The 23,847-nt window shown below is 37.6% G+C and overlaps 2 protein-coding genes across 2 annotated transcripts; one reads left to right on the top strand and one right to left on the bottom strand.

The window, feature by feature from the left end:
- Nucleotides 1-7,220: 7,220 nt before the first annotated feature.
- On the top strand, nt 7,221-14,599 carry LOC110916797 (conserved oligomeric Golgi complex subunit 5). Its single transcript, XM_022161452.2, has 3 exons — nt 7,221-8,380; nt 12,509-12,982; nt 13,512-14,599. The coding sequence occupies exons 1-3, from the start codon at nt 7,295-7,297 to the stop codon at nt 14,445-14,447; spliced, it is 2,496 nt and encodes an 831-aa protein (XP_022017144.1). The 5' UTR covers nt 7,221-7,294; the 3' UTR covers nt 14,448-14,599.
- Nucleotides 14,600-14,633: 34 nt separating this feature from the next.
- LOC110916798 (inactive protein RESTRICTED TEV MOVEMENT 2) lies at nt 14,634-15,883 on the bottom strand. Its single transcript, XM_022161453.2, has 2 exons — nt 15,694-15,883; nt 14,634-15,301 (listed from the first exon to the last, which is right to left on the bottom strand). The coding sequence occupies exons 1-2, from the start codon at nt 15,821-15,823 to the stop codon at nt 14,685-14,687; spliced, it is 747 nt and encodes a 248-aa protein (XP_022017145.1). The 5' UTR covers nt 15,824-15,883; the 3' UTR covers nt 14,634-14,684.
- Between the last annotated feature and the right edge of the window lie 7,964 nt (nt 15,884-23,847).

The following is a 23,847-nucleotide window of genomic DNA, read 5'->3' as shown; positions in this document are numbered from 1 at the left end:
AATTTTGTGTAAGATACGTGATTAGTTTAATATGATGGTGTTATTGTTTCATGCGATGCACATGTGCATAGCAAACATGAACCATTTTCTTTAATATACGTGTTTATGATTATTTAGTGTAATTAGATTATGTTAATGTTGTTGTTTAAAGTGATGCATATGTGCATATTGAATTTGAGCCTATAACATTGAACTTTACATATGGATTGATTTTAAATATCATTATAAGAATATATGATGCACATGTGCATAGTGATTCAAAAGTGCATAATGACCATGACATGTGACGCACATGTGCATGTTGATGTACAAAGTGTATATAGATGCACAAATGCATATCGTTTACGATGATGAAAAAAGGTGTTTAATGCACATACTAATAGAAATTGCATGTTTGGTTATATTATGTTTCAACTATTATTGTAGGTAAAAAGCTGGAAAAAAACGAAGAAAATAACATTTGTGTTGAGATATAATGACGAAGGGGCAACAAAACTGCCGGATGATAAGGAAGGTGAATACAAAAGTGTTAAACGAAAAGCCAAAAAAGGTTGGTTATTAGTCAATGATGCTGTTGGTAGTATATGCACAGGTGCATCAAATTGTTACTTTCATTTTAAACGATGTTGTTTGATGTCATGTGCAGTTATTGCAGGAGAAATAAATACAAGGAATAGGAATAGGACAAGTAAAAAACACGATGTTGTTTGATTTGTTGAGTGTTAGGGTCTTTTATTGAAGCAAACCTGTTGATAAGGTCCATCATGTTAATGCACATATGCATAGCTTTACACATATGCATATCTTGCCAGATTAGTTTAATAAGGTGAATCATATTGATGAATATGTGTATAATTACGCACATGTGAATAATTTGCTATAATAGGTTAATAATGTCATGTAGTTTGCCATAATATGTTAACAATGTCATTTATAATGATGGACATGTGCATAGTTTGACAGAATAGATTTGTTACTAATTAATGTTAAATATGATTGGTCGTAGTAATACGAAATTTGATTTGGTAAGGGTTAGTTTTTTACTGAAGCAAACCTACTGATTAGGTCAGTCATGTTACTGCACATGTGCATATTTATGCACGTATGCATATTTTGTCAGATTAAGTTAATATGAATGTATTACAGCATATGCACAAGTGCATTATTACTTTAAAACATATACGTTGTACATATTGTATGTAAAATGTTTATTGCACATGTGCATACATGAAACAATTGATGTACTATATGTAATGTATGCAGGAAAAATATATTCAAAACTGCTCATGGATTGACAACAAGGACATATTTGATGAATAGGTTGACATCTCGGAAAATGATAGACTAGAGGCGTTGAAACATGAGGAGTGTTGGAAGATGCTTAGTAAATGGAAAGACGAGCAGAAGGTGTGAGGTTGTGAACTAATGCAAATGTTATGTGTAGGTAGTTTGTGGACATGGAATACAAAAGATAATGTTTGTTAATATATGATGTATTATGTTGTTTGGTAGAGAAAATTTTGGTACTACACATGTGCAAAGATTGATATAGCATACATATTCGTATTGTAGTATTGTATAATGTATTACAATGGTTATATTTGTTAATTTAGGATGTAATATGTTGTTTAGTATAGTACATGCCGGCGATGCATATGTGCAACAATGATTGTTGCTCGGATTATGTGATTCCTTATGATAAGGGTGTTATATATATTGGTTGTTACACAAAAGTTGTGTGATAGTGTGTTAATGTTGGTAATGCACACGTGCATTAGTAAAAAACAATAAACATGTTAGTAATGAATATGTGTATATTTTGAAATATTGTATATTTGTTCATATCATATTACGTATGTGGTACCCTATACGTATGGGGTACCACATTACATATGTTGTGGTACCCTATTACGTATGGGGTATCACATTACATATGTTGATGTATATGTAAAGGAAAACGGATTACATGTAGTTAAAATATCCAAGTATGCACATGTGCATTGGTCGAAACAATAATAATATGTAGTGAAACATTAAACATGTATGCACATGTGCATTGTTCGGAACAATAACCATGTGGAGTGTATGTGGTACCCTATTACGTATGGGGTACCACATTACATATGTTGATGCATATGTAAAGGAAACAGATTATATGCAGTTAATATATTCATGTATGCACATGTGCATTGGTCGAAACAATAACAATGTGTAATGAAACATTAAACATGTATACACATGTGCATTGTTCGACGGGAAAAAAATGAAAATGTATTCTAGGCGGGTAATTAAACGCCAAAAATGAATCATCCCACCTCCCAAAAACACCAAAGTAAACTCCATGTGAGCCACCTAATATGAACAAATAAACCGCGCATAATGAAAGTCCAAAACAAATAACATGACCCACCCACGCAAAGTGAATACCATATTCCTAATCCGCACAAAATGCACAGATAAAATAAATAATTATTTTTATTAAAATGAAAAAAATTAACCAGCTACAATTTACGCCAAAACAAACAAACCAAATATGTACTTCTGTTTAATTAACATTCATAGTTTTTCATAACTTGTTCAAATACAATACCAAGCTAACTCAATTTCTTTCTTTTATCTTTAAACTAATGTTAAAATAATCTAGCGCTTTGCGGCGGGCAGCGATGAAGTGTATCATCATCATAGACATTGTTCGATTACTACTAAACACATACTGATGCAGATATGTTTCTCTTCGGATATACAATAATACTTGAGACATAAAACATTTAGAGAGAGCCCGCTTAATTGAAGCATCCTAAAGATATTGTGTTCCAATATCTGATGTCAAAAGTGTTCCTCTAAAACATCTCTGATTGATGCACCTCGAGTCTTGTCTCATAAAGCTCATCTAAAAAAACATAAAAAATAGAAAGCCAAAAGAGTAAAAAATTAGCATGAAAAAACATATACTCACACTAGTCGTATATTATTTAGTACTTGCACTTTAGTACCTACAATGCTAAGGTTTTCATTAACTGTAAAAGGTTCTTTCTTAAAAACAAAAAAAATAAACGAATTAATAGTTTTCCATATAACTGAAACTTCTAATTATGGTTCAGTAATAAAAGTGAACCATTCACACACTCATATTCCCTCTTTTTTTTTAAAAAAAAAAAGAAAAGCTCAAAAGATCATAGTGAACTAAAATCGACCTTACCTAATATGCAATGAACGAGGAAAGTGTAGAGAGCTCGGCTGTTGAAACCTCGGGACTTCTTACCAATCTCAAACATTAAGAGAGGAAATGCAAACACGGCCAAACATTATCTACTGTTTTATTATGTTATGTATCTGACCTGTTTAATATGATATATATGTATACTTTTGTACTTAAAAGGATTAGAAAAAAGAAACAGAATGTTAACAATAGATCACCTCACAGCAGACTCCCATGTCCCTTCAGCCATGTACATGAATGGTGATACTCTGAAATCTGGTTCATCTCTGAGTGTTGAACCCGATTTCATCCATCACATACCTACACAACCGCATACGTGTCAAAATAAAATCACACTTTCCTACTAGGCTGCTACTAAGAGTAGTACAGGACATGCTTGATATTCTATTCAAATGGGCACAATGTTGAACACATCAGTGGCATTAGTTTTGTTTACTGGCCCAATTCAAAACACATCATGCCACCGTCACCACTATCTCACACCTATGGTCACCACTTTCAATAGCCTTCAACATCCCTGGCATGATGTAAAATAATCATGTAAATAAAACTTAAAAACAAAGTAAATAGTAAAGATACATGTGATTAAAAACATAAACTAAATCAAGCAATAATATAATTAATGCAGATTCAATAATAAAACATACTCACATGAACTAGCCGTGAACGGTGGTTAGTCAACTGAAGTACGTCGATGATGGAGTTATAGTAAGAGTAGTTGTCGTTGTGGTGGTGGGTGTGATGTGTTAACATCGATTAGGTAGCCACGGATGCCGCCGTGAATTGGTAATGGTAACGTGCTGCACATGTGCAAGATGTAGATTATTGGTGATGGTTATAGGGTAATGGTAAAGTGTTGCACATGTGCAGGATGGTGTATTTATACAATAATCAAGTCCGACAATCGAATTGCATCAGCAGTTCTCAGTTCTCAAGCATCAGCAATTCTCTGTAGTTCGTCTTCATCTCGATTACATCAGTACTTCGTCTTCGTCATAACGATAACAATACACCATAAATTGTTCGTCATATGGATTTTACCATCAAATATTTCAAAATTCGTCGTATAATTGAGGTTAGTGCTACAAAATTCGTATTATAATCGATATTGTTGCAGTAAGAACATAATCATAGATCATATATTCTTCATCGATTCGTAATCGAGTATTCCATTCGTAATTAGGGCATCACGATCAGAATAATCGAGGAGTGTGGCGCGATTAGGGTTACATGAGGAACAATGGTAGGATGAATGGCATGATTAGACTTACAGGAGGAACAATGTATGAGGAGGATCATCAGATGTATGAGGATCGACACATGATGAATCAGAAGATGTCATATACCACCGTAAACACTGTGCTGACTGCCACCGCCGTGAAATATGTGAACGGCGACTACCTCTCTGCCGTGAACGCCCCTTCGCCGCCGTGAAACCACCATGGACGCCTCTCTGCCACTTGTGAAAACTGAGAACTGATGAAGCTCTTGAAACCCTAAAACAGAGAACAGTAACAAAAAAAAAGGAATGTGCGTGTTTTATCATAAACATATTATAATTACAAAAATGCCATGTGTTCACACTGGTTCTCGCGGTTCTCGCAATAAAGGGTGGTTCCTAACGGATCTTTATCCTATATATATATATATACAAAAGTAACTTAAACAAATCATTTAATGAGTCTATTATTTATTTTTGCTATTCAAATTAATGAACTCTAATAATTTAATGAGTTTATCTTATAAAATAGTTGTGCACCTTACATAATAAAAACAATCATGCATTTGGTTTTACACCATTAAAACAATATTTTGGTGTAGGATACAGAATGTGTAGTACTTAAACACTTTTAAATAATTTTGCGACTCATAATAAAATATGTGTAAGACACAAAATTTTTAAATAGTTTTGTCACTTCTAATAAAATTTGTGTAGGAGCCAATACATTAATGATGGTGAAGGAGGAATTTATGGTTGCATTAATAAGACCGAGTAACTCTTTAAAATATTTATTAATATTCTACATTAAAATGTGTATACTACCCTTAGTAATTAAAATATTAATTAAAAGTGGACAAAAATGATATCTTGATTCACAACCATTGATAAAAAAATATAGGGTATAGATTAATTCAATTTTTCTTCTTTTAAGAATGTTCTTCTCAAATGAACCTTCCCCTATATATATTATATATAAGGTGACTGGGGGTGGTACGTGATGGGTACTCCATCACGCGTGCTCGACAATTGCACACCGCCGCCACCATGTTTCACAACGCGTGGAATTTTACACGCGTGGAAGACATCACGCGTTGAACAATTGGAAAATTCAACCGTTTGGCTCTTTTTGACCGTTTTTAACGGTAATATTAAATAAAAAAAAACCTTTAAACCTTTATATATACTTCTCAATTTTTAACCATTTCACCCATACCAAAACACAAACACATTTCACACAATCTACATCTTTCTCAACTGGAGTTTCCTACGGATTCGACGTTTCCGATGGACAGCGATAGCGATACCCAGTCGTCTTCCGACAATGAGACGCTTAAATATTTTGTGTTGGTGTATAACGAACTTGAATCTAGTTCGTCCCACCCAAAGAAGAAGATGGTAGATCGTGATCGTATACATGCCAACGAAGTGTTAATGAACGATTATTTTGTGGAGAATCCGCTCTACAATGCCGAAACGTTTAGAGATCGGTTTCGTTTACCAAAAGAATTATTTTTAAAGATTGTTGGAGACATCGAAGCAAGCGATGAATGGTTACGATGCGAGGGGCAAACCAAGTTTCACGGTGATACAAAAATGCATGTCCACCATTCGCCAACTAGCGACATGTAACCCTCCCGATCAATTTGATGAATACCTAGCTATGGCGTCCATCACTTCACGTGAATGTCTGCAATTTTTTTTGCAACGCAGTCATTAAGTTGTATGGTAAAGAGTTTTTACGTAAACCGACGATACACGACATCTCACGTATTTACGCCGCACATGAGGCTAGATGACATTTTCCAGGGATGCTCGGTAGCATCGATTGTACACATATCGAGTGGAAAAATTGTCCAAGAGAGTTGCGAGGGGCGTATGTTAGGGGTGACATCAAAAGACCAACCATCATACTAGAAGCGGTGACGTCGAATGATTTATGGATTTGACATTCATATTTCGGTGTTCCAGGTTCAAACAACGACATCAATGTGTTGCACACGTCACCGTTGTTTCAAACCGTAACGGATGGTACCGCACCCTTCTGTCCATTCTATGTTAACGGACGATATTACAGACGAGGCTTTTTTCTTGTGGATGGTATCTACCCATCATGGTCTGTTTTTTGTGAAAGCTCATTCATTTCCTGTCGAGGCTAAAGAAATCGTGTTCAAAAAGTTGCAAGAATCGGCAAGAAAATATATTGAGAGGGCTTTTGGTGTTTTAAAGGGTAGATGGGGCATACTACGCCGACTGGTTCGTGCGATGAACAAGAAATCAATACATAGCATAGTATATGCATGTATCATATTACACAATATGCTAATCAAAGAAGACGAACGTGCAATATCTCTGGATTGGGTGCCGGATCCTCCTACACAAGTTCAAGTTCCAGAAAATATCCAACAAGACTTGCGTGATGAAGAAACTCACTTTCGGTTGAGATACGATTTAATCGAACTAGTAGATTCTTTAGGTTTGGAGTTTCATGAGTCGGACGAGGAGTAGAGTTTTTTATTATTATTTTTAATTGTAGTCTAAAATATTTCTAGTATGTTTAATTGAACTAGTATGTTTTAATATTAATGAAATTTATAATTTTAGTGTTTGTGAGTGATGAAATTTCATCACTAGTGATGACCACCGCTACTAAAAAAAAAGCTTGTGAGTGATAGAATAGTGGTTGATGACATAAAGGAACTTGATTGGATGTTGTGAGTGATGTAGTGATAACCCCCACTTTTTATAAATTATTATATTTATACAAAAGACAAGCTCTGACGGACTCGAACTGTGGATAGCATTGATCTGTAACAAAACCCTCTCCGGCGAAAACCTACACCTCACCGGAAAATATGGCATCTCCGGCGGTCCACCGTTCATCCATACAACGCGTATCCACCTTCAAAGACCGAACCACCACCACCGCCGCAACACCGTCGTCATCTACAGGTACATCCTCTTCCTTATCTCTCTTAGATTCCTTCGCATCCGATCCAATTTTCTCCAAATTCCTCTCCTCCGATTTCAACTCCACACAATTCTCCTCCGACGCACTCTCCTCCGGCACCGCCGCTGCTCGCGCGGAGAAGATCCAGGACGGCATCCGCCTCCTCGAAAAACAGCTCCGGTCCGAAGTCCTAAACCGCCACGACGACCTTCTCGCGCAGTTATCCTCCGTCAAGGACGCCGATTCGTCACTCGCATCCATCCGTTCCGCCGTTTCCACTCTCCAATCCTCCGTCCGTCGCATCAGATCTGAAATCGCCGATCCTAACCGTCAAATCCGGTCGAAAACGGTTCAACTTTCTAACCTACATTTCACCGTTGATCTGCTTCAATCGACGGTCAGAGTTCTTCGTCTGTCGAAGAAGCTTCGAGAGGTGATGGCGGAGCCTGATGTGCAGAAACTGGATCTGTCTAAAGCGGCTCAGTTGCATAGTGAGATATTGCGGTTGTGTAATGAGAATGATTTGTCTGGAATTGGTGTGATTGATGAGGAGTTGAAGTTAGTGTTTGAAGCAGGACAGAGGTTGAGATCCGAAGGAATGAAGGCGTTGGAACGAGGACTTGAAGGATTTAATCAGGCGGAGGTTGGGGCGGGATTGCAGGTGTTTTATAATTTAGGTGAGTTGAGGTCGACGGTTGACGGTTTGATTAATAAGTATAAGAGTCAGGGTGTGAAGAGTGTGAGTGTTGCGCTGGATATGAAGGCGATATCTGGTGGCGGTGGTGGTTTTGGTGGTCCTGGTGGGATACAGAGAAGTGGTACGCCGCAGATTGGGAGTGGGGGGAAGGCGAAGGAGAGGTTGTGGCAGAGGATGGGTAGCTGTATGGATCAGTTGCATTCGGTTGTGGTTGCGATTTGGCATTTGCAGAGGGTGTTGTCGAAGAAAAGGGATCCGTTTACTCATGTTTTGTTGCTTGATGAGGTTATGCAGGTGAGTTATTCATGTTGTTACTTTTGCTATTTGTTGATGCTAAAAGGATCTGTATGTTGATTTGGTATTATGTGTTTGTTTGTCGCTAGCTGTTTTTTTTTATTGAGTAGATCTTATGTACCCCGAGCATGAGGTTAGACGATCGTGCGTGACCGTGTTGTTTGACAATCATGATGTTGATGTACCTCGCAAGAAAGCTTAGGTTTTAGGTTGTAATTATTTGTTTGATTGCCGCTAGCAGTTTTTTTGATGAATAGATCCTATATACCCCAAGCATGAGGTTAGAACTTAGAAGATTGTGCATCACCGTGACGTTTAACTTTAAAAATCATGTTCTTGATATACCTGGCAAGAAAGCTTAGGCCTCCTACATCATGAAAATAATTGTTGATGAATCTTCTTCAAATAAAAGGGTGTTTGGATGTATAGTTCTGGAAGTGATTATGTGACATTTAGTAATCAGAACCAAGTCATTTGTAGTAGATAAAGGCCTGCTGGACACAGTGTTTGGATATGCTTTACTTTAGATGGTGTTGAGTTTATGGTACGAAAGAACGGTATGCAAATGTCTTTTTTTATAATTCTTTATGTTACTCATGGTCTCGTAGTGGTATTCAATCCGTAAACAATCTGCCGTTCATAGGTATAAGTGTATAACCATAGTTGTCAATAGCGGCTATAGCGACCGCTATAGCACACTATGTAGCGAGGCGACCAAGTGTCGCTATCTGGGTCATAGCGACCAATAGCGTGAATAGCGACAGTTAGATTTTTTTTATGTAAATAGCAATTAGATATAGCTATAAAATAGTTGGATTTATAGGTTTTTGTTAAATATACATGTAAAATAGCATATATACCAAGGTATTTTAATGTAATATACATATAAAAAATTTCAAAATTCTTTTTCTAGTGTATCGCTATTTATAAAATAGCGGTCGCTATTCGCTATGTAGCATATAGGTCCCTTGTCGCTATTCGCTATTAACAACTATGAGTATAACTGTATAAGTAGGGTATGCAAACATTAATCACTTTCAAAAGTTCATCCAAACACCCAAAGCTAATTTTCTACCATCTAGGAATGTGGGTTTTGGTTAAGTGTTATATTAGTAATTGCTTTTGTTGAAAATTTTTTATTAGAGGTATCATGGAGAGAAACCTATCCCTCGTTAATCTAGCCTCTATTGTGGATCATGTTTAATCTTCAATCTGGAATGCAATATGCTCTATCCGAACTTGATGCAAAACAATTTATTTAAGGAGTATATTGTTTTAAGCCTAATGAAGTAATTTAAGGTGGTTCATTTCTAATCTAGCATATGCGCTGAAATGCTATTGATCCAAGCAGTTTGCTAGACATAGAATTCTATTTTAAACATCTCATTTGATATCATGGTTTTTCGGTACTTCCACTTTGTGTATTGCTTTTAAGAACAGTGTCTACACCATTGTTGTGAGATTAGAAACCGGATAGATTTCAAACAAAAAGGAACTTAGATTTCTTCATGGTCTTGTTTTTTTTATGAGAAAAGGAAGGAACCAGAGGAAAGTTTTGTCCAATTTTCTTTTTTAAAATTCATGTGGGAGATTTTCGAGAAAAAGGAACCTCGATGGCTATATAAGCTCTTTATTATTTTGATGACAAAGCTACTCTTAACTTGAAGAAATGTTTGCTGAAATCATTTACGCAAGAAGGGTATATGTTTACTTTTTTAGTTTCTTTTTATGTTCCTCTCTAACTCAAGAGCATGAAAATTGAAATATAACACTTTTCTTTTCTTTCTAACTCAAAAAAACACTAAAAAAATATTTTACTTTTTTTTTTCATTTATACTTGATACACTTTTCTCTCTCACTAAACTCAAGAAGAGTGTCGATGCATCATTGCCAATATGGTATAGCCCAGTTGGTCAGGGGGTTTTCCACTAAGTGGTTTCCTCCTGGGGAGGTCTCAGGTTCGATTCCTACTAAGTGCAAAATTATGTAAATATGGGAGAACACCTCTGGGAGGGATTCGAACTTGGGGTGAGGGGTTTAAACAGCATATGCTGGCCCTTTGGAGTCAGCTGGAAATCCAGTTGATCTACCGTTCGAAAAAAAAATATATATATATATACTTGATCCTCGCTTAATCAGTTATGCTCTAGGTCACGGTTGTAAAAATCCCGACTAGTCTACGATTAGTCGCCAATTAATCACTAATCGGAGGTTCACGATTAGCCGATTAATCACTAGGCGGTCAATGGCGGTCCTATTCTGGCCAGACGCCGGCCAAATTTCGACCAAACCTTACAAATTTCTTCCAATTACTTAAATAAATGTGTCAATGAGTGGTTAAAAAATATCTGCTTTAGAAAACTACATATAAAAATCTATACTCTATAATAAAAGAAACCAACTTTGGGACACTTGTCATCATTCTAGAGCATCCTTAATGGTAAATAATTATTATTTAATTTAAATTATTAAATACCAATTAAATTAATATAAATCTTATCAACCCTAAATTATTGGTATAAACTTAACTTCAAATCATAAACTTTATCCTTCACATTGAGTATAAAATATTCAATTCAATATACTAAAGTCGCTTATATACTTTTTTTTCAACAAAATCTATAACGTTTCTTTTTTTTTTTGAATATAAAATATTAAATTTAATTAATATTAAAAGATTTCATAAGACACATGACATAATTAATTTTAGATTTTTATTTATTTTTTTGTTAGTTTAATTTAAGAAACTGTATACATAATTAGGTTCTTAGTTTTTTTTTTCATTTTCTTAAATAATAGGCTATAATCTTGTGTATTGTACGGACGAAATCAGTAATAAAAAACTATTTATTTACGTTTTTTTTAAAACAACAGATAATCATGTTTAAATTGTAAAGTAATTTAAAGATATAATCATCATTATAAATCTAATATAACACTTTCGTAAAATCTATCTTTGGAAAGGTTTAAATAAAAAATATCATTATAACTTAAAAATTAAAATGTTTAAGGTAAAAGTTGATTTTGTAGGAAGGTTTAGGATACCTAATCTAACAAAAAAATATTGGTTAGTTTAACATATATATGTAGAGGTCGAAAATTAAGGTAACTATTCTAAAATAAGAAATGTTGATAGTAACTAAATAAAATTTTATACCTTATTCTATTTTATTTTATTTCGGGTAGCTAAGACTTGAAGTTTAGTTATCGGAAGAAGTTATGTCTCAAGTGAAGTCATCTGGTGGCAATCCTCGCCTCATAACAAGTAATGTCGACAGTATCCATAGAAGGATAGAGATGTTCCAGAAGCAGTCTTAAGGAAAGTTAGGGGTTGTTTGACAACTTCTGAATGGTTAAGTGCTGAATCAGTAAGAGGTCTGAACTCTTAATGTTTAACCGTTCAGAGGCAAATATCAGACCAATTCAAATTAGTGGTCTTAACTATTCAGACTATGTATAATGCTTAACTATTCAGACATCTATTCACAAAACAAACAGTCTGAACCATTAAGTTATGAACCAGTAAGAGGTAAGAGGTCTGAACCATTTAGAGCTCATTAAGAGCTAAACAAACAACCCTTTAGCCTGTTTATGCCAAGGCAGGGGAGTAACTGGTTGGCAACGAGTAAGAGAACGAATTCCCCGCCGAGTCAGTTGACGAGAAAGTTTTTTAACTATTTATTATTTTTCTTTATAATATTTAATTTATGAATATTTCTTTTCTTTAGTATTTCCTTTTCAATGTTTTTATTATTTTTTTGCTTATTTAATAATTTAATATTTTATTGACTTAATCCCGTGTAATACACGGGGTTCTAACCTAGTGTGTGTGTATATATATAACTAAAAATTACATATAAAAATCTCGATTCGATTAATTCCGATTAATCCCTATTAATCCCGATTAATCGCTAGTCGGTACTCCACTGCCCGACTAGCGCCTAGCGATTCTTACAACACTGGTGTTCGATTGACTGCCTATGCGCTTATTTAATTGCTGTTTGGACTACTTTTAGTCTCTTTATTGACCGTGATGGAATATATGCCATTCGCTTTCTAGTGTATACCTTTAACATATAGACATTTGTTATCGATGCATCTAAACATTCTGCTCTTCTTTCGTTATAGGACGGTGACCCTCTCTTAACTGCTCGTGTTTGGGAGGCAATTGTCAAATCATTTGCAAACCAAATGAAATCTACTTTCACCGCATCAAGCTTTGTTAAAGAGATTTTCACCGTCGGCTATCCAAAACTCTTGTCCATGATTGAAAATCTTGTTGAAAGAATTTCACGTGACACAGACGTTAAAGGGGTTTTACCTGCTATAACAGTAGAAGGTAGAGATCAAATGGTTGGTGCCATTGAAGTGTTTCAGACAGCTTTCTTGGCTCTATGTTTGAGTCGGCTATCTGATCTTGTTAACAGCGTATTCCCCATGTCAAACCGCGGTAGTGTTCCCTCTAAAGAACACATCTCCAGAATTATATCGCGCATTCAAGAAGAGATTGAAGCTGTTCAGTTAGATGCACGCTTGACCCTTCTTGTCCTGCGTGAGATCTCCAAAGTCCTGCTTTTGCTAGCTCAACGAGCTGAGTATCAGGTAATTTTAATGTTTATTGGAATATTAATAGAGTAAAATGTCATTTTCGTCCCTGAGGTTTGACCATTTTTGCGACTTTTGTCCAAAGGTTTGTTTTTCCGCATCTAGATCCAAAAGGTTTGAAATTTTGCCATTTTCATTTGGCTCGTTAACTCCATCCATTTTTCTCTATTAAATCAGGGGTATTTTCGTCTTTTCTGTTAACTTAAAGGGCAGTTTGGTCTTTTTCACTTTATGTACAAGCATTTAGCATAATGTACAAGTATTTAGAATACCAAATCACTCTTTAAGTTAACAAAAAAGACGAAAATACCCCTGACTTAGCGAAGAAAAATGGATGGAGTTAACGAGCCGGATGAAAATGGCAAGATTCTAAACCTTTTGGATCCAGATGCGGAAGAACAAACCTTTGGACGAAAGTCACAAAACTGGTCTAACCCCAGGGACGAAAATGGCATTTTACTCTTTATTTTATGATGTTTGTAAGTTGTAACAATTAATTAATCATAATCGCACCTTTTGGTTGTAGATATCAACAGGCCCTGAAGCCCGCCAAATATCGGGCCCTGCAACTCCCGCCCAAGTGAAAAACTTCACCCTCTGCCAGCATTTACAAGACATTCATGGAAGCATATCCGCCATGACAAAAGGATTACCGCCAATCGCCTCAGACATCTTATCCCAATCACTCAACACTATATATGAAGTCGCCTGTGATTCCGTCACATCCTTATTCCAATCCATGCTCGACCATCTCGAGTCATGCATTCTCGAAATCCACAACCAGAATTTCGGCGCAACCGACAACAACTCGTCATCTTACATGGAAGAATTACAAAAACACATTTCTCATTTTCGTACCGAGTTTTTATCAAAACTATTACCTTCATCAGCCAAAGTCATCTCAATCGGGACTGAAACCATCTGTACCCGGCTCGTCAGAAGCATGGCTTCTCGGGTTCTAATATTCTTTATCCGACACGCATCTCTAGTACGGCCTTTATCCGAATCAGGCAAGCTCAGAATGGCCCGAGACATGGCTGAGCTGGAACTAGCCGTGGGTCAGAACTTATTCCCAGTTGAACAACTTGGTGCACCGTATCGGGCTCTTAGAGCATTCAGACCCGTTATATTCCTTGAAACGTCACAACTTAACGGTTCACCGCTTCTTCAAGACTTGCCACCGAGTGTCATACTTCATCATCTTTACTCTAGAGCTCCCGATGAGTTGCAGTCCCCGATGCAGAGGAATAAACTTAGCCCGTTACAGTACTCGCTGTGGCTCGATTCACAGGGTGAGGACCAGATCTGGAAAGGTATAAAAGCGACTCTTGATGATTATGCTGTTCAGGTGAAGGCAAGAGGTGATAAGGAATTTAGTCCTGTTTATCCTCTCATGTTAAGTCTTGGGTCTTCTATAACCGAAAATAATGTTGTTTCTAGGAAATCCAATACAATAAACTAAGACATAGGGTTTATAGTGTTTTCTTATATTAATTTTGTTGCGTCGTGTAAAGCCAGTTTTGGTATAGGATGGTGCGGCATCCGATCCTTTTATAAAGTTAAAAAAAGAAATAAAAAGAATAGTATTGATTGATACTTATTTTTTTTCTATAATTTGTGTTGCATCTTTTTATTCTCAAAGTACATATTCATATAATGTGTCATGTACACAACTGTTTATTTCATGAGTTTCCATCCATCAATTGCCATTTGACTGAAACTTCTGAGTTACAAACACCCCTAATGTAAATGCGAAGACTGCAGTCGCAACAATCTTTTTATTCTTCCTTAGTTTCTCAATTGCAAGTCTCAGAAATAACTCAGCGTCTTGTCCCCAATTATCATCAAAACCGGTTCTATGTTTCATTCTTTCTTGATCATTTTCATCGTCTTTGTTATCACTTTCTTCACTTTCATATGCATCTGATTTTTTGTTATTAGCATCTGAATCTGAATCAGATTCTGAGGCTGCCGCTGGTGCTGGAATGCTGCCATGTTTGATTTGTTTGTGTTTGTTTTTGTGTTTTTGTTCATCATCAGAATCAGATGTGTCTGATTTTTTGTCATTGTCGGCTTCATCTTCATTTGATGCTGCATGTTTAATTTTGTTGTGAACTTGTTCTACTTTCTTCGGGACTGAAATATACAGAATCTCGCCATCAAGCTTCCCTGTGATCTTTTCTATGTCTGCGTCTTTTGGCAACTCTAATTTTTGTTCAAAGCGCTTGTATTTGTTCTCTCTCACCTGCCTTTCTCCACTAACTATTATATGAGTTCGGTCATCGACTTGAAGCTTTAGTTCATGCTTCTTGAAACCTGCAATGCAAGAATAACCATCAAACTAAGAATTGTTTTCTTGGTTCGTTTGCTTATAAATGGGTCGATTTGGACTTCGTTAGATGGGTCAACAAAAAATATCTAACTAAAGTTGAAAGCTGCCATTTTTAATGTACAGCTTGTTTTATTCAAAATTTTGGATTAATATTGCAATAATATTATCTTTGTAATCATAAATATTGTATTACTTTTTATAGAAGTTGGAAAGAAAAGAGAAAAAAATGTTTATTGGTCAGCCAAAACCGACCTACTTTTTTTACCTGTTGCCCAACCCGCGCCATATGACAATATGACATGCCCCATCTTGCCACTTAAGGGGCTAAGTCTTTAAGTCATATGAGTTTAAAAACATGATAATGAATTTGATGTACCAGGAAGATCAACAAGAAGGTAATGGCAAGTGGCGTCTTCGGTCCATGCTGAAGGGGGCACAAACTCTTCGAAAACCAAACTAGAACTTTGTTTGTCACCAAACAGTGATCTTCCAGCGTTATATGCCATTAACAAAGAAGTTTAAACGACGAGGGGGAAGTACGTAAGCGGATATATGTCGATAATTGATATTAAGATTGTTTCATTAACAAGTTATATATAGGAGATGAACATCATTAATATATGTTACTTTGAGTTCAAGAAATGGTGTGGATTGAAATTACTTTTCTTACACACTTATCCATTTTTATTCCAAACTTTAGCCCATGGACACTGGTTAGTTCTTCATTTGGTCATTGATTTTGTGATATATGTGATAATAGAAAAAAAAAACTTTTTATTAAAATATGTAATTTAAGACAACAAGATGGTGAAATATAAAATATGAATACATGTGGGTTCATGACTGCATTGGGTCTACCTTTGCAGACTGTGTTTTTGCACTAACTATGGCTTTTAAGATGATTTTATAGCATTGATCAGTTAAAAATGAAGAAAATTAAGTGGAACTGAGGGTGAGTAACTTGTATCTCACTAAGCTTGTGAGCGTTTGAACAAGTTGAGTCGACTCCGAGTGATCTAGTGGTATGGTGTTTGCCCCCATAAAAGTTGTGTGAGTAATCACTGCAAATGTAAGGTTACGTGGTATTTAGATGTAAAAAAAGTTGTTAAAAATCGTGAGCATTTAAAGGAGTCGAGTCGAATCTGAGCTAGTTCGCTAAACTCGTGGTCTGCTTGTTTAGTTTGCAAGAGCTCGAGCACAAGCTCGGCTTTATGTCAGCTCGATCTCGACTCGTAATATTTTTTCAAACTCGAAATCAATTTGGGCATGACTCTTTGTATATCTTTGAGCTTGTGAGCGATCTTGGTAACAGTGAGAACAATCCGAGTCGAATGCAAGCCCGCCTAAGCTTGATCTCAGCTTGTTTACTTTATTGAGCTCGTTTTGAGTTCAACATCCGAACCTCGAGTTCGGGTAGTTAATAATATCTCAAGCTCAAGCTCGGCACGGGCTCAATTTGTTTGTTTTTCATTACATATCTATTATTTTATTCATATACATTTAGAATTACTTTATATATATATATATATATATATATATATATATATATTAACAAGTGTAATTTTATTTATATAAAAAAATTATTAAGTTAAATTTATTATAATTTTGAACATGTAAACTTGATTATGTAATTAGATATATATTATATAATAAAGTTATTATATTTATACAAAAGAGAAGCTCCGATGGACTCGAACTCGTTTATTGAATAAGTTGGAATTAGACGCGCAAGCCTTGTTAAGCTCGGACTCAAGTAGCTCACCAATTCAGGAAGAAACTCGATAAATCTTGGAAAAACCTCTTGTGGGAATTAACCCAGGAACTAATGGTCTCTAAGCCTTATCTCATCCTCAATATGCCATTAGGCTATAACGCCATGCTATGTAGCACGGATACGGGTACGGAACTGGGGTACGGGGACGATACGGGTACGGGGAACGGCAAAATTCAAAAACACAAGATACAGGTACGGCAAAAAAAAATATTAAAAATAAAATTATATTAAACAAAGTCCAAAAAATAAAAATATATTAAACAAAGTCCAAAAATATATTACAGATACTAATCTACTAATCTCAGTACCTATTAAATATTAAAATAGAATATTAAAATTCATCACGAGATAAAGAAAGCAATCAACTGTGATTCAAAATTATCAACATCAAATATGCAAATAAACATCAAATATTCTATTCAAAATTATATAAACAGTATGTGAAGTGTGAATATATGCAAATAAACAATCAATTGATTATTCTATTCAAAATTATCAACATCAAATATTCTATTCTATTCAAATATTCTATTAACTGTGAACATCAAATATTCTCTGTTCAACAGAATGATAATTCGATCAAAACAAATAAGCAAAACATCCAAATAATGGTGTCGTTTGAAACAAATAAGCAAAACATCCAAATATTCTCTGTTGCTTATTTGTTTTTCAACATAATTATCAGACATTCTCGCATACAGAATGATTATCAAACATCCAAATACTCTCGCATACACAATGATTATCAAAATTATCAACATCAAGTAAAATCAAATCAAATACATATGAATCAAATACTTGAATAGACATGATGATCCTACTGTTGATACTTGATAATTCGATGAATGATAATTCGATCCTACTGCTGATACTTAATAATACAATATACGTGAATGTTGGAAGTTAAAAGGCCGAGCATATGTAATTTAAAAAGGCCGACCATTCGTATTTTGGAAGTTAAAAGGGTTAAACCCCTAAATACTTTAGGAAACGTCCCCGATACTTTGTTTTGGAAGTACCCGAGCCGTCCCCGAGCATATGTAGAAGTCCCCAATATCCGGGTACATTTGGGAAACGTCCCCTAGCCGTCCCCGAGCCGTTTCCATCCCCGAGCTGTCCCGGGACGGGTACCCGACGTAAAATGGCGTCCCCGTGCTTCATAGATGCCATGGCTGTTATATATACAGTTTAATTTTTTACTACCACTAATTTATCAACCAATCAACCAACAATAGAAAAAAATAAAACCAGAAATTCAAAGTTATGAATTTGCACAGACCATTGTTATCTATCTATACAAAGGTACAACCTCACTAAAACATTGAAGACATGACCAAACAAGGTTAAAACTGTAGATATATCCTAATGAAACACTGGTTAACACCGATGGTGAACTAACTGGATTGTCTCTTCTGTGGGTTCAATCTCCTTCCTTACTCGCTGAATGACTATGGTCCTGCAAAACAGCAACACCGTTAGCTCGTTAAGAGGGGAATATGGGGGTTTCCCTCTTAACCAGGCTCCAGCGTGAGAATAAGTACTGTTCCGAGGAAGAAATCAGTGTGTGTTGTGAGTGAGAGTGTGGGGAAGAGAATAGAATAACCTGGATGATGAAGGGTCCTATTTATAGCCGGAGGGTGAAGGAGGGAGGAGCAACCTTGCCAGCTGCTATTGGGCGCCAGCTGTCCGACCAAGGGGAATATCCTCTTGGTCCCCTCTGCTGTGGTCAGGATGGTGGTACATGTGGCGCGCCGATATTCGTCCATGTTGGAGAAATCGTGCAGCTCCTGTCGGTCTGCCCCCATGATCTGTTGCAGGTCTATATGGCGCTCGATTACTGGTGACACGTGTCGTCCTTTCTTTCGGAAGGAACATCTTTGGTGCCACCTTGACGTCTTCCAGAAGCTTCTAGAAGCTTCTGGATTTATTTGCTGATGTAGGCGCCATGTAGACGGGAAAAGTGGTGTGGTCCCTGCCATGTAGATGTGGAGTTGGGACCATACCTCTTCAAGTCCCCCCAGTCCAGTGTGCCTTCTAGTTGAGTTGATCATCTAGGAGGGATTCTAGACTTATAAGGGCAGTGGTTGTTTGCCTTCTTGAAATGCATGCTTGTTGCTTTGCGCGATTGGGCCAAATGGACGCATGGCGCTTGGCGTATGGTGGTGGCCTTCGAAGGTTGAGTCAACTGGACGCACGACGCATGGCGTGATGGTAACCTTACAAAGTTGAGCCAACTGGACGCATGGCGCATTGCGTGATGGTAACCTTACAAAGTTGAGCCAACTGGGTGCATGGCGCATGGTGTGACGGTTCCTGCTGAAAGAAGTTTCCTTTCTTGGAATGAAGACAACTGATGTGACTGTCTGGTGTCCCTGTCTTGTCGGAGACGAACAGGCGGCTTTTCAGATGTGTCCGTTGCTTTTTCTCCACGTTGTCAGGTGTGCATCGCCCATTTTTCTGAAAAAAAGAGGTGGCGGTTTCTCTCCCTTATGACGTGTCCTCTCCCTGTTGGATGTCCACCTGTATTCCTGACGGCCCACTACCCATCACATTTAATGCGATGGGTATAAATAGATGGCGGTTTCTTTATTTTCTTTCACTTTTGAAATTTGAACTCCACTTTCCTCTCATCTTTTTCTCTATTTCTCTTCCTTTTCCATCTGTTTCATCCCGATCTCCTCCTTTCATCTTCCTACATTATGTCTACTGGAGCCAATCCTTTGACTAAGAAGAGAAAGTATAAGCCTAGGAATCCTCCAGGTCTTGACCGGGCAGCGATAGGTTGGAAAGAAGAAGAATTCCAAAATTTGGTTAGAGATATGGGTTTTCTTCCTGAGTGGGGTGCTCAGTTTCCGACCCCAAATTCCACTGCTTTGGATGCTCCCCCTGGCTATATGGCGTTGTATGCGGCCTTCTTCCGAGAGGGTAACTTCCGTCTCCTTATGACGAATTTTACTGCGGAGGTTTTGACAAACTACGGGTTGCATATTTCTCAGATCAATGCTTTAGGGTTACCTCGGCTTACACATTTCGAGTTTATATGCAAGGCCAACCGTCTTGAGCCAACCTTCGAGATGTTCAATGTTTTTTATTTTGTCAGTTATACTAATGGCTTTTACTCCTTTAACTCCCGGACCAGTGGTGTTACCCCTTGTAGTTCCAACCCACCGAAGAGCCTGCACGATTGGAAACAGAAGTTCTTCTATATTCGTCATGGGGTTATTCCGGTGGATATGCATTACCGAGCAGAGAGTGAAGGGGTTCCCAACGTAAATGTCTATATAGATTTTGTTAAGCAAGAGTGGTACAAGACGTTAACTCGGAAAGCTACACCCATTTCCCAACTTGAAGAGAGGGCACTGGTGGGGGCTCGTATGAGCATGTTGTGGGTTTCGAAGAACCCTAGGGGTGTTCCTGTTTATGGTTATCAAGGAAGAGGTATTAATGTTGTTCGTCTATGTCTGTGTTCCTCTTTGATTTCTTTATGCTCTCCCTCATGTTCTTGTTTTTTACAGTTGGGTATAGTTTGTTGAATGTTCTTGACCCAAAGGCTGCTGGTGCCATGATTGAAGCGATAATTGCTGAAGGGAAGCCCGTGTGGTTGGATCAGATCCGAGACCGTTTCTTGCACCCGACCAGTGAAAGCTTTGCTTCGTATGCTAACACCATTCTAGGTGAATATGATGGGAGTGATTTTGATGATACTACTGACCCTACTCGAGAGGAGGTTATTATCCTTTCGAGTGAGGGTTCTGACAGATCACGTGAAGGCCTAATCCCTCGTTCCCCGCGTGCAGGTCTGACGCAAGGGGCTATGAATGAACCAGTGAATGAGCCTGTTGGTGATGATGCTGATCCTCCAGTTGAAACTGCTGAGCAGTTAGAAACTAGGAAGAAGAAAAAATTGGATAAGTCTGAGAATAAGGGGAAGAAGGTTGAGGAAAGTGTTACTGAAGCTCCTCGTAAGCGACCCTCTACCCTTCCTTTCCTGGATCATGGTTGCAAAAGTCGCTAGGCGCTCCCTAGTCGGATTCGGGAGTACTCGGGAAGTACTCGGCTTAGGCGGAGATTACTCGGGGAGTAATTAGCCTGGGAGACCAGTACTCGTGCCTCGGCAGCCTACCTTGTAGCGAGTACTCGGGGAGTACTCGGAGCCTAGGCGGGACTTTTACAACCATGTCCTGGATTATGTTGTGGTTTCTGATACGCTATCTGGTTTAGACGCAGGGGATAAGCGTACCGACCGTGACCCTGATGACGATGAGACTTTGACTGAGATCATGAAGAAAAAACAAGTTCTTGACGATAAGAAGAAATAGCTAGATGAACAAGCTGCTGCTGCTCTTGCCGCTAAAAGGTCTAAGCTTCAAAAGGAGACTCCTCTTGCACCCTCAGAGTCTGAGATTGACTTGGGTGTCTTTAGCGCAAAGCGTGGTAATCTCTTGGAGAAAATATATGTTGCTTCTGGTTCTCAAGGTAGAGATTTTTCATTTGTGTTTCTTGTTCTTTATCTTTCATTGTTCCTTTTAACTATCATGCTTGTCTTGAAACAGGTGCAAAATCGGGTACCTCGCCATACCATCTATACCAGGCGTCCACCGGGTTCTGGTGGTGGTGCTACTTCAGGGGTACCCCGGAGTCCTGAGTATGAGGATGTTCGGGCTGGGTCTTGGGATACTCATAACCCAGCATGTGCCGATCTGCCGCATGCTCCTCGGTGGAAGTTGACTCAGGGCTCCTGGATGAGTGATTGGTGCGTGTCAGTGTGTATATGTTTTTAATATATAATTAAGCCCCTTTTTACACTTTTAGCCAAGTTTTAAATTTATAAAACACGATATTCACTAACACTAAACACACATATGGGCAAGTGCACCCATCGTGGACGTAGTATAGTGTTGGTAAGATACCGAGGTCGTCCAAGGACACAAGAGCTTTTAATACCGGTTTATCCTCAACGTCTAATCAAATCAAAAAAAGGTTAGAAAAATGTTTTAAACTAAGAAAAATAAAAACTAACTAAATGCTGAAAATAAAAATAAAATAAAAACAGATAGACAAGATGAATCACTTGGATCCGACACGTGTATTAGTATAACCTTTGATTATTTTCGCACTTTTGCACTTGTTTAAGAGATTATCTTAGTTATTGTAGTAGGCCCCTCTTTTGAAGGCGACGTTACCCTCAACCCAGTAGTTTGAGTCAGCAAGGATACAATCCTAAAGGGTCGGATTATTGAAAGATAATGAATTAAGTTATAAATGCAAATTGTGGTAGGCCCCGCTTCTGGCGGTGACGTTACCCTCGGCTAAGTAGTCTGAGTCAGCAGGGATACAGTCCTAAATAGCCGGGTTATAGTATTAATAGTAGTTAACTTATGAGGGGGTCAAAGAGTTTGGATCCCCGCCATCCAATACCTATGGGCATTGAAGGAGATCCTACTAAATTTGACCCAGGTCCCAAGCAGGACCTCTAAACGCTGAACAAGGGCAAGACCCTTACCAAACCGTTCCCTTAACCCCCGACCAGGTAGCCAACATACCTCCATATAGACCGTGGAGATATGAATGGTGAAAATCTTTTATTTTATATAGACAGTAAAATAATGACAAGACACCACGGACAAACGATAAGGAAAGATCACCTTCAACATAAGTAACTAGTTATTAAAGTCATTAATACAAAACCAAATAAAAAGTGCAAAAGATTAAAAATAAAAAGTATTATACTAAACACTTGTCTTCACCAAGTGATGTAAGAGACTTAGGCAAACATGGCCTTGATTGTCAAGAACTCTTACGATCAATCTTGGATCCCGAGACGACTCACACACTCTATGATGGACAATGGATGATGGTGGTGGATGATGGTGTTATGGTGGTGGTGGGTGGTGGATGAGGTGTGAGAGAGGTGGTGTGCCAAGGGATGAGGGAGAATGAAGCCAAGCTCCTCTATTTATAGGCTAAACAGAAGGCTGGACACGGCCCCGTGTCCGCTGGACACGGCCCCGTGCCCGCCTGACACTCTCTCTCCTCATTAATTGTAATTGCGAATTACAATTAATGCGCCTGCTGTACTTTCACCACGCCCCCGTGCCCGCTGGACACGACCCCGTGGTGGGCAATGGAAGCTTCTACTGGTTTGTCTTTTCTGCTGCTTCCTGGGCACGCCCCCGTGTTCGCTGGACACGGGGCGTGTTCAGACTCTGTTTCTTCTCCTTTGCCTTGGGAGGTGCCGTTGAGGGTCCGGGCAGTCCACTTTTGTTCCTTTTCTTGTATTTTATGGTAGAATTAGTTGTCTTTTTGCTTCTTTTGTGATTTTGAGCTCATTTCATCCTGAAAAATACAAAAGGAAGACAAAAACACTCTTTTTCCAACATTAGTACTTAAAAAGGGTTAGTTTTATGCCTTAATTGATGTGATTTATATGTTGCATTTTACACACGTCAAATACCCCCACACTTGAACTTTTGCTTGTCCTCAAGCAAAACTCTTTAAATGTGGCTTACACTCCCAAATGGAATAGGTAGAAGAGAAGTTTTTTAGCTTGTCCTAGAGTGTCGGGAATCCAAGGTTTTTATAGGTTTTATTTTTATTTATTTACAATCCTATTCGTTATGATTTATTTTGAACGTTTCATAAGATGAATTACTTATTTGGGCATAGCATGCCTTATTAAAATTCCATTTATATACAAGTTCACATACCTCACGGGAGATCACTCAACACTCGGCCGAATGTGTATATTTTAGTGAA

The sequence above is a fragment of the Helianthus annuus genome, chromosome 16 (genome assembly GCF_002127325.2).
Source record: "Helianthus annuus cultivar XRQ/B chromosome 16, HanXRQr2.0-SUNRISE, whole genome shotgun sequence".
Lineage (NCBI taxonomy): Eukaryota > Viridiplantae > Streptophyta > Magnoliopsida > Asterales > Asteraceae > Helianthus > Helianthus annuus.
The sequence above is the reverse complement of the archived record's forward strand: the minus strand, read 5'-3'. Positions and strand labels throughout refer to the sequence as shown.